The sequence below is a fragment of the Pogoniulus pusillus genome, chromosome 2, assembly GCF_015220805.1.
Source record: "Pogoniulus pusillus isolate bPogPus1 chromosome 2, bPogPus1.pri, whole genome shotgun sequence".
Lineage (NCBI taxonomy): Eukaryota > Metazoa > Chordata > Aves > Piciformes > Lybiidae > Pogoniulus > Pogoniulus pusillus.
Window position 1 is genome coordinate 47,137,915 of NC_087265.1, and position 12,232 is coordinate 47,150,146.

The 12,232-nt window shown below is 43.9% G+C and overlaps 1 protein-coding gene across 7 annotated transcripts in view; it reads right to left on the reverse strand.

Moving 5' to 3' along the window:
* SLC4A10 (solute carrier family 4 member 10) overlaps nt 1-12,232 on the reverse strand; it is a 193,056-nt gene that overhangs the window by 75,490 nt on the left and 105,334 nt on the right. For all 7 annotated transcript variants that reach the window (XM_064164139.1, XM_064164112.1, XM_064164124.1 and 4 more), the window contains one exon: nt 4,315-4,503. In XM_064164139.1, the coding sequence (XP_064020209.1) occupies nt 4,315-4,503 (189 nt within the window). The remainder of the gene's footprint in view (nt 1-4,314; nt 4,504-12,232) is intronic.

Sequence of the window (12,232 nt, forward strand, 5' to 3'; positions counted from 1 at the left end):
GAAGAAAAGCCATTGTAAACAAAAGAGAATACTACTAAATACAAAGCAAATTAATTAGATGGTCCAACAGACTCAAACAAAGAGAAAATGGAGGGGGAACATATGCATGACTGGCTTGCAGGAAAGATAGCACAGTGGTCTGCCAGCATCACAGCCATACAGCAATCTCAGTTTACATAGAATCATAGAATCAACCAGGTTGGAAGAGACCTCCAAGATCATCCAGTCCAACCTATCAGCCAGCCCTAGCCAATCAACTAGACCATAGAATCATAGAATCCACCAGGTTGGAAGAGACCTCCAAGATCATCCAGTCCAACCTAGCACCCAGTCCTAGCCAATCAACTAGACCATAGAATCATAGAATCAACCAGGTTGGAAGAGACCTCCAAGATCATCCAGCCCAATCTATCCCCCAGCCCTATCCAGTCAACTAGAGCATGGCACCAAGTGCCTCATCCAGTCCTGACTACCTGGAAATTAATACTATTTCTGTGTTAGCACAGTGAAGTACTTGGACAAATGGGTTTTGCATACACCACTGCACCGCACAACCCAGCTGGCAAGGGCTTGTGTCTCTGAATCATCTATTTTACAACTTAGAGAGTGATAAGGATTGTTACTGCTTCATTCATCTACAGAAAATTCAAATTTAACCAAACTGAGAATTTCCTTTGGGGCAGAAAAACTGTTCAAACTGCCCTGATGGACTGTGGCATTGAGTGCAGCCTCAGCAAGTTTGCTGACCACACCAAGCTGTGTGCTGCAGCAGACAGGCTGGAGGGAAGGGATCCATCCAGAGGGACCTGGACATGCAGCAGAGGTGGGCACAAGCCAGGCTCAGGAGGTTCAACAAGACCAAGTGCAAGGTCCTGCAGCTGGGTCGAGGCAATGCCAAGCACAAATGCAGGCTGGGCAGTGAGTGGCTGGAGAGCAGCCCTGAGGAGAGGGACTTGGGGGTGCTGGTGGATGAGAAGCTCAACATGAGCCAGCAGTGTGCACTTGCAGCCCAGAAAGCCAAGCAGAGCCTGGGCTGCAGCAGGAGAAGTGTGGCCAGCAGGGCCAGGGAGGTGATTCTCCCTCTCTGCTGCATGCTGCTGAGACCCCACCTGGAGTACTGCATCCGGTTCTGGAGCCCCTGGGACAAGAGGGATGTGGAGATGCTGGAGCATGTCCAGAGCAGGGCCAGGAGGATGCTCAGAGGGCTGCAGCAGCTCTGCTGTGAGCACAGACTGAAAGAGTTGGGGCTGTGCAGGCTGGAGCAGAGGAGGCTCCCAGGTGACCTTCTGGTGGCCTTCCAGGATCTGAAGAGGGCTACAAAAAAGCTGGGGAGGGACTTTTTAGGCTCTCAGGGAGTAACAGGACTGGGGAAAATGGAGCAAAGCTGGAGGTGGGGGGAGTGAGAGTGGAGGTGAGGAGGAAGTTGTTGAGCAGGAGAGTGGTGAGAGGCTGGCATGGGTTGCCCAGGGAGGTGGTTGAGGCCCCATGGCTGGAGGTGTTTGAGGCCAGGCTGGCTGAGGCTGTGTGCAGCCTGCTCTAGGGTAGGGTGTCCCTGCCCATGGCAGGAGGTTGGAACTGGCTGTTTTGCATTATCCATGGCAAGCTAAAAAAATAAGTTGCAGTGAGCCTAACATCTGGGTTACAGGGTTACAGAAAACTCACAGCTACCACTGGTCAAGCTTCTAAAGATAGCAGAAGTCCTACAAACTGAGCACTTCAAGGTAGATTCCTGCATAATTCAGACACCAGGTAGTATGGCAAGTTACTCAGGTTAAAGAAATAACTTAGAGTGTGACAGAAGAGGTAGCACTCAGTGTGCCCCCACAGAATCATCTGTTTTCACATTCCTCTGATCTTGCAGTACTGGGGCAAGAGCTGCCACTCACTGCTTATACTGCATAGTCTTAGAGAAGGAAAAACTTTTGACTTCTTCTCTTCTAAAGCCAATACTCATTTTACTGTAACTCACATAATAAAACAAGATTCCCACAGCCTAATGTAACACATAGGAAGGTGTCCAGAGAAGGGCAATAAAGCTGGTGAAGGGCCTGGAACACAGCCCTGTGAGGAGAGGCTGAGGGAGCTGGGGGTGTGCAGCCTGCAGAAGAAGAGGTTCAGGGGTTACCTCATTGCTGTCTACAGCTACCTGAAGGGAGGCTGTAGCCAGGTGGGGTTGGGCTCTGCTGCCAGACAACCAGCAACAGAACAAAGAGACATAGTCTCAAGTTGTGTTAGGGCAGGTCTAGGCTGGATGTTAGGAGGAAGTTGTTGGCAGAGAGAGTGATTGGCATTGGAATGGGCTGCCCAGGGACGTGGTGGAGTTGTTGTCCCTGGAGGTGTTCAACAAAGCCTGTATGAGGCACTTATTGCCATGGTCTGGTTGATTGGGCAGGGCTGGGTGCTAGGTTGGCCTGGATGATCTTGGAGGTCTCTTCCAACTTGGTTGATTCTATTCTATTCTATTCTACTCTATCCTGTTCTACTCTATCCTATTCTACTCTATTCTACTGTTTATGGTGCATTTAATGTAAGTTAACACATTTAAGTTGACTGTTTTGGGGTTTTTTAATCAATGCTTAAAATCCTCTCAGGCATCTCTACATAAGCACATGAACTGGAACTCACTACCTTTTAATCTTGCAAACTAAGCACAGACAAAATTAAAACCTCTAAGAATGGATATCTCTATTTACAGAATCACTCAACCACCTGGAACATAAAATTAGTGTCCTGAGTATGGACCTAGATGCTGTCCAGATCAGAACCTTATTATAGGGGGAATTAGAGATGCAAAGGTTCCCAGTAAGAAAGTCATTTGGGGTGAATTGGTGCCTCACTTCCAAAAGCAGACACATGTAAGACCTAGTGCAAAAAACATTTATGGAATGCAAGCTGCTGTGCTGCATTTTGTGAAAATTATAGTAGCAACTTTCTTAAGTGTCTCCTGAATATGTGTTTGAAGTCATCACCAAGAACTGTACAAATCAACAGGACAGCTGCCTTCCAAGTGGACAGCCATCCTACTTTACATTTACTCTTCTGCATCCATACTGATACATCACACACATCTGCATGATTACTGCTGTTTTCCTCACTCTGTGATAATAAATTGTATTTTGCCATAATTAACGTGTTTCCATTTCATATCCTCCTCATGATGAAATTATGTGTTGCTTTTTTAGGGTGAAGTCTCTTCTCCAGGGATCCAGCTACATTTAGAAGTACCTATCAAAACTTTATATGGCTTTTTCCTCACTCTCCACTATCCAGAAAGCTTCCCAGGGGTGCTCAGTCAGGGCTGAGCTAGAGAGACAGCTACAGTGATTTCTGCAGTAAGAGCCACTGCAGTCCAGTGATGCTCAGCCAAAATGTTATGGGTGTTGTGATGACACTGGGTAGAGACTCAGTAATGATGCAGTGTGTAATTCTAGGGAACTAACTGTAAATATTTACAAAGTTTGGCTGCAATTTTCATTCTGTAGGCCTGTGTTTATATAAACAAGGAACAGGCAATAAGAAATGATCTTTCATTATGATTAACCTATACCAAGAGTAAAGCTTACAAAGGCTCCTGTAAAAGCAAGCAAGAAAAGTAAGTTAAGCCATTATTCTACTGTAGGACAACTCTACAAATGTGCTCTCTCATTTTCATGACTGGTTTTCCAAAATGGGATTTTCTGAAAGGACAAGGTACAATTTTTTGCATCTCTTCAATGGCTTCATCTTGAAAATGTGTTTCTTATTTTCCAGGACCTCCAACTCAGCTATGAAATCTGAGGCATCAGTGGAACACCAGCTAATGCAAAGACTTAGAAACTGTTCTGACAACCCACTGCATTTTAACTGAATAGTTGGATAGTCAACAGAAGTCAAAAAAATTAGCCACATCACATTCTCTCTTGGAGCTTGTCCACTTGAGAACTGTGCAAAGGTGCTCAGGCTCAGCCTGAAAGATCACAAAAAGTGCCTAAAGCACCCCCAAGCCCACACGAGCTGTGGTGCACTGGGCATAGCATGGCATGCCAATAACTGAGGGCAGAACAGCACACTTAACAGAGCTAGCCTGCTCCCAACACCTGAGCTGGTGTCCTTGAATATCTCTGTATAGCCCTGAATCGTGCAGGACAGCTGAATTTCAAATTTAAACAGGTATGCTAATAAATATATGAGAAGAACCACTCCCAGGTGAAAGGTACCACTTTCACACAGCAGCTTTTCAGGGGAGAAGCACGCTGAAGTCAAGCTGTAGGTACAAAGCAGCTGCAAGGCAGACGTTACTGAAAGCTCAGAATGCAAAACAAAACAATGCATTACCATTTTTATCCATGGAATGGGGTTCAGACTGCTTCTTTCCAATATCAGCAAAAGATCTCACAATTGGGATCCTGTTGCTCAGCTTCTTCTGGTTCTGGTGGTGATGCTGTTTCAGTAAAGCCTCATGCACTCTGTGACGAACATCCTCACTGAGCTGCCCAGAGCCCACTTGTTGGTCCAGAATCATATCTGAAAATGCATATTTAAACATCAGAAAAGAAGGGGAAGAAGGAAATATTTTTTCAATGGCAATAATATGAATTAATTGCTACAGAACTAACAATTAAAGGCCTCAGACCTTTTCACACAGGATTAAAATGCCAAGTTTCTATGCTTTTCATAGAATCATAGAATCAACTAGGTTGGAAGAGACCTCCAAGCTCATCCAGCCCAACCTAGCACCCAGCCCTATCCAGTCAACCAGACCATGGCACCAAGTGCATCATCCAGTCTTTTCTTGAACACCTCCAGGGATGGTGCCTCCACCACCTCCCTGGGCAGCCCATTCCAATGGCAAATCACTCTCTCTGTGAAGAAGTTCCTCTCAGGAAAAAAAAAGAAAGCACTCCAAAGGATGCTTTAATGTAAAAAAGTCAATCCCTTGAAAGCTACACAGCTCCCAAATTAAGGTGATCTGTGTGACTTTGAAGCCAGCCTCTAAGCACTCTCATACATAATGCATTTAGACCCAGCATTGTGATGTATATATAAGGTGTCCTTTTTCATGCCAAATAACCCCCATCCTATTTGCAACAAAGGACTGACATAGTGTGAGGAGCCAACTTTTTTATTCCCTTTGTATTGACCAGAGGAGATCACAGCTTAGTTCTTTATTTCTAATGACTACAAAACTTTCAGCATCATATAAAGAAACTGCAGACAGAACAGTACAGTAAAATTTGCTGCCCTACTGGCAAATACTTAATAGGATCTCATTCTGCTGTTGATGTATGTGTTCCTGCAAGAGAATCATTACATGGAACTGTAAGTGAAACTGAACATCTTGCTAAGAAATCAGAACCATTTCTGCAAGCCACTGGCAGAAAATATTCTTACATATTCATATTCAAAATGACTTGTAAATATATGCAGTGTATTTCGAGTGGAAAAGGATTGTGGAGAATTTCATGGGATTTTTGTGACTATTATTTTGGGAAATCCTGCTAGCAACAGTAATAACACTTAAGAGAAAAAAAGAAAGGGGGGGAAAAAAGCAGTCCTGGATGAAAGCAAGTGGAACAGCATTTAAGTACATGCTGTCCTTGTATATCTATTGGAAGAAACTGTACTGCACAAAAATAGTGATATGACTCAAAACCTCCTTGTACTGAAAATTCAGACAGCTCATGATTCTGTGGTGGAGTCAGATTTACATCTACCAATAAACTGAGTGGAAAGGCAACCAGAACAGGGGAGGAAAAAAAAGCAGATGCATGATCCATAAGGACATAATGTGTCAGGTCTCTGATAATTGCCAAGAGCAAGAGAAAAGAAGAGAGATAATGAATGGCATTAAATAATTATTCTGGTTAAAAGCAGAGTTTAACTGCTAACAATCAACTATGCAGTGTATAAACAGGTTATTCTGTTTAACAGCAGAGTTTAACTGCTAACAATCAACTATGCAGTGTATAAACAGGTTATTCTGCTTAACAGCAGAGTTTATCTGCTAACAATCAACTATGCAGTGCATATACAGGATATTCTGGTTAAAAGCAGAATTTAACTGCTAACAATCAACTATGCAGTGTGTACACAGGTCATTCTGGTTAAAAGCAGAGTTTAACTGCTAACAATCAACTATGCAGTGCATATAGAGGTTATTCTGGTTAAAAGCAGAGTTTAACTGCTAACAATCAACTATGCAGTGTATGAACAGGTTATTCTGTTTAACAGCAGAGTCTAACTGCTAACAATCAACTATGCAGTGTATATACAGGTTATTCTGCTTAAAAGCAGAGTTTAATTGCCAATCAACTATGCAGTGTATATACAGGTTATTCTGGTTAAAAGCAGAGTTTAACTGCTAACAATCAACTATGCAGTGTATAAACATCTAAGTTTCCTGATGTTCCCAACATCTGCCTAACAGGCCAGTGCATCAAAAGCAGAGCTATAAGAGCTGAACAAGAGACTACTGGCATGTTTCACTTACTATGAAGAGGCTACAAACAAATCTACATCTCTGTGATGACACACACACAAAAAGACAGGGCTCAGCTCACGGATCTGCAGCTACCAATAGATGCAAACTTGACAGATGTAACCATACCTCACAATAAACAGTGATGCAGAGATTTCTGACATTGCCTTTGACTCTCTCCAGCAGTTACATTCTGCTCAGTATCAATAAGCACACCAAAGAGTATTGGTTTCTAGTGGTGTGCCTAAACTTCAACACCTGTTTTAAAAGCCCAAGCCTCTACAACACCAGTAGTGAAGACTCTTGGTTGCAAAGATGAACTTGAAAACAAGAGGGACATGGTTAATGTCCAAGAGCAAGTGGCCCTATTTTTCACTTTTGTATCTAGAACCCATGGCCACTTCTCCAAGCTCCATATGAGAAAAGAAACAGGATAAGCAACACAAACCTGAAACTTCCAAAGACTGTATCTCAGCTACATTCCTATGTAACAAGAGAGACACCTCAGGCTTTTCATCATCGGCCACAAAGGGGTTAGGATTTATTTTCCCTTGGTTTACTTTGAAGGATTTACCTCTATAAAGGGACTTTCTAGCCAGAGATACAGATGGCCAGATTTTTCAAGGATGCTTTACAATCATATGCAGCTTACAGCAAGATACAATTTGTGGAATATCATCAAATTGTAGAATGCAGTGGGTTGGAGATAACCTAGAGATAACCTAGACCAATCCACCTGTAGGAATCATAGAATCAAGCAGGTTGGAAGAGACATCCAGCCTAGACCTCCCCTAGCACAACTTGAGACAGTGTCCCCTTGTTCTGTTGCTGCTTGCCTGGCAGAAGACACCAACCCCACCTGGCTACAGCCTCTCTTCAGGTAGTTGTAGACAGCAATGAGCTCTGCCCTGAGCCTCCTCTTCTGCAGGCTGCACACCCCCAGCTCCCTCAGCCTCTCCTCACAGGGCTCTGCTCCAGGCCCCTCACCAGCTTCATCACCCTTCTCTGGACATGTTCCAATATCTCAACATCTCTCTTGAATTGAGGAGCACAGAACTGGACACAGCACTCAAGGTGTGACCTGACCACAGGGGCAGAATAACCTCCCTTTTCCTACTGGCCACTCTGTTCCTGATCCAGGCCAGGATGTCATTGAATCTTGCAGTCTACAACTCCCTGAAGGGAGGCTGTACCCAGGTGGGGGTTGGTCTCTTCTGACAGGCAACCAGCAACAGAACAAGGGGACACAGTCTCAAGTTGTGGCAGGGGAGATCTATGCTGGATGTTAGGAGGAAGTTGTTGGCAGAGAGAGTGATTGGCATTGGAATGGGCTGCCCAGGGAGGTGGTGGAGTTGTTCAACACCCTGGAGGTGTTGAAGTCAAGCCTGGATGAGGCACTTCGTGTCATGGTCTGGTTGATTGGCCAGGGCTGGGTGCTAGGTTGGACTGGATGAGCTTGGAGGTCTCTTCCAACCTGGTTAATTCTATGTTTTCTTGATACAGGTTGGCATTGTCATTCTACAGCAGAGGAAAGTGAACTCAATGTAGAGCAGCAAAGTTGCAGAGATTCACACTTCTCAATCTCTCACATTTTGTAACTGTGCAATTGCAAGAAAGGAGTTGAGAGATTAACAACAAAAACTGGAACAGAATGGGGTTCTGTGTGTGTCATGACTGCAGTGACAGCTGACTACCAAGCCTAATTCAAAAGCCAAAGTTCGTTTGGTTTGTGGTTGTTTTCTCTCAAATCCTAGGGAGAAGAAAACAGAAGCAACCCTAAAGCAGTGCCTTATGGAAGACACTCAACTAAAATGCTGTCCTCTGTGTTAACCTGTCTCTGATAGCAACCTGAAGGTACACTTCTCTAGTGAATTAAGAACTGGAAGCAATAAAAAAACTAACATTAGGATTTGTGGGTTGCATTTGTGAACATTTACAATGTTTAAAACAGTGCCTGTAAACATGCCAAGCCAGTGGATTTAGCCCAAGAGGGCAGAGCATTGCAGTGCACCGAGACACAAGATTCTTTTTCCAGCGCTACCTGAAATTACTTTGTTCAATTTCTCTGCTGAATTACTTGAGGAGATGGAGAGTGAAAAATGACCATTTTTCAAAGTAACAGCATGCAATTTTACTGAAGAACATGAGCCAGCATTTCACAAAATGGGAAGTAATACGAGATGAGGCTAAAATTCCCAGCTTACAGGTCAGAGAGCAAGCAGTTTTAAGTCAGAGCTATGCTAACATGCCCCTGGATGACACCAAAGGAAGAATCACAGAATCAACCAGGTTGCAAGAGACCACAAAGATCAACCAGTCCAACTTATCACCCAGCCCTGGCCAATCACAGAATCACAAAATTTCTTAGATTGGAAAGGACCTTCAAAATCATCGAGTCCAATCATTAGTTTCACACTGACAAGTCTTTCATAGAACCACAGAATCATAGAATCAGCCAGGTTGGAAGAGACCTCCAAGATCATCCAGGCCAACCTAGCACCCAGCCCTATCCAGTCAACCAGACCATGGCACCAAGTGCCTCATCCAGGCTTTGCTTCAACACCTCCAGGGATGATGACTCCACCACCTCCCTGGGCAGCCCTTTCCAATGCCAATCACTCTCTCTGTGAAGAGCTTCCTCCTAACATCCAGCCTAGACCTACCCTGGCACAACTTGAGACTGTATCCCCTTGTTCTATTGGTGGTTGCCTGGGAGAAGAGGCCACCACCCACCTGGCTACAATGTCCCTTCAGGGAGCTGTAGAGAGCAATGAGCTCTGCCCTGAGCCTCCTCTTCTGCAGGCTGCACACTCCCAGCTCCCTCAGCCTCTCCTCATAGGGTTTGTGTTCCAGCCCCTTCACCAAGGATTTGCTTTGACCAAAGCAAATCCCTCAGCACAACATCTAATCACAATGAATCGCTATGATTGGAAAGGACCACCAGGATCAGCCAGTCCAATCAATTACATCATGGCACTAAGTGCCCCATCCAGTCTTTTTTTTTAACATGGAGACCTCATAAAACCTCAGGATGGAGACCTCATAAAACAATACATCTTGCATCTCTAAACAGAATAAGAGTCATGAGTGATACTGGTTCTGTCTCTACACACAAAACGAAAGCAATCATAAAACCTTCTCATTTATTAACAGGGGAAACTATAAAACAAACCAAAAATGCCATGCTATGTAGAAGGTGGTACAATGGTTACAGCTTACCCACAGGCAAAGTAACAAGACCTGACAGAGGATGCTTAGAGGTGATCACTGAATTATAAGCTGCAAATATAGCAAATGAACACAGAAACCTGGGGAAGTGAGAAGGTGAAAGCTCGAGAGACAGGTGCAGAGTCAAACAGAGAAGTGAACTGCTCACTGGCAATCCTATGCTTGTAATAAAAGTTAAATTTACCTTAAAAGCACTATCAGAAACATGAGACAATGTGCCACAGCTAAAACAAAAGGCTACAGTGACATAAAATCTAAACTGCAGGTGGCTTAAATCTATCACTATTAAAGAGTAATGTAGCTTGCAGCAAAACAAAGGCAAAAGAAGACTTGTTCACAACAAAAGCTTAACATGATATTACCAAAATCAATAAAATTGCACACTTGGGATATAATGTCCTGAGTTGTTGAGCTGAGAGTCCACTGACCTCGATCACAAGATTAAGCTGTTACTCAGACTGAAAATTCGATCACGAGGAGCACAGGAAACACTGCTCAGAGAGAAGCAGCCAGAATCACAGAACTGACATTAATTTACTGGGGTTATTATTTTTGGTTTAAAAAACCTGTCAGGACTAATGGTCTTAAGATGTTGAGCTTTGCCTGCAAATGCAAATTTTGATGAGTGTAACAAATATGGACCTTATTTGGATGGATTTTGGTTTTTCAGCGGCTTGGTTTTGCTTAGCATAATATTTCTTGGGTGACTTCTTGCCCTATTCAAGGCAATGCTAATTTCACATCACCTGAAAAAAAAAATCACTCTTCTTTTTTATGTACATGAATATAAAATATAATGTTAAAAATATGCTAATATCACAGTTTTTAATACATATTTAAGCCTTAATGGCCATTTTAGTGTGATTTTATCTGTTAGATGTTAAGTTCCTTTGTGTGTAGGATGGATATTTTAATATTATTATATTATTAATATTATTTAATATTCATTGGATACTTTAAAGACCTGAATGACTCTCTGATGCACTGTCAAAGCACGTAGCTCTTAAGATGCTTTATTCATAGAATCACAGAATCAAGCAGGTTGGAAGAGAACTCCAAGCTCAGCCAGTCCAACCACCCAGCCCTAGACAATCAACCAGACCATGGCACTAAGTGCCTCATCCAGGCTTTGCTTCAACACCTCCAGGCACAGTGACTCCACCACCTCCCTGGGCAGCCCATTCCAACGCCAATCACTCTCTCTGCCAACAACTTCTTCCTAACATCCAGCCTAGACCTCCCCTGGCACATCTTGAGACTGTGTCCCCTCCTTCCATTGCTGGTTGTCTGACAGAAGAGACCAAACCCACCTGGCTACAATGTCCCTAACCTCATTGCTGTATGCAACTACCTGAAGGGAGGCTGTACTGAGGTGGGAGTCAGTCTATTTTCTCTAGTGTCAGGTGATATGATGAATCATAGAATCAAGCAGGTTGGAAGAGACCTCCAAGCTCATCCAGTCCAACCTAGCACCCAGCCCTGGCCAATCAACCAGATCATGACACTAAGTGCCTCATCCAGGCTTTGCTTGAACACCCCCCCAGGGATGGTGACTCCACCACCTCCCTGGGCAAATCTCTGTATTGGAAACCAGACTGATCATTTAAAATGCAGCTAAAAAACCACACCACCGTGACATTTAAGCTACTTAAAACAAATGGGACTAGCTAATATTTCAAAGAGATGCAAGTCTCCACAGCACTACTGTGCAACGCCGAAGCCCCAGTTTGGGTTTGACATTTGTTCGCAGCACACCCTGCACAACTGCTAGGAAATGCAAGACCTGTGCTGTAAAGAAAGTCTTGCCATTAAAGGCTGGACCAAAGAGTTTTTGAAGCAAACAAGAGAAAATGGCATCATATGTTAAGGAGAAGAACGTTTTGGGTTTGTTCAGTGGTTACAATCAAAAAACCAGATGGTAATCTGAGAATCTACATGGTTTGAAAGGAACTAAAGGAAAATATCAAAAGAGAACATTTTCATCTGCCAACTTGAACAACACAGCAAAGCTGCTCTCTAATGGTGCAGCCAGATTCTGGCAAATATCTCCTCAAGAGACAAGTTCCAAAATAAATAAATTGTTTTGATCACATAGATTCTTCAGGCTTCCTTTAAGCATATGTTCCATACAGAAGTGATCGATAAAATATTACATCAAATGCTCAAAAGAATCCCTTATGCATGGAACATAAACCCTATGAGGAGAGGCTGAGGGAGCTGGGGGTGTGCAGCCTGCAGAAGAGGAGGCGCAGGGGTGACCTCATTGCTGTCTACAACTACCTGAAGGGAGGTTGTAGCCAGGTGGGGTTGGTCTCTTCTGCCAGGCAAGCAGCAACAGAACAAGGGGACACAGTCTCAAGTTGTGTCGGCAGAGGTCTAGGCTGGATGCTAGGAGGAAGTTGTTGACAGAGAGAGTGACTGGCATTGGAATGGGCTGCCCAGGGAGGTGGTGGAGGCACCATCCCTGGAGGTGTTGAAGAAAAGCCTGGATGAGGCACTTAGTGCCATGGTCTGGTTGATTGGATAGGGCTGGGAGATAGGTTGGAC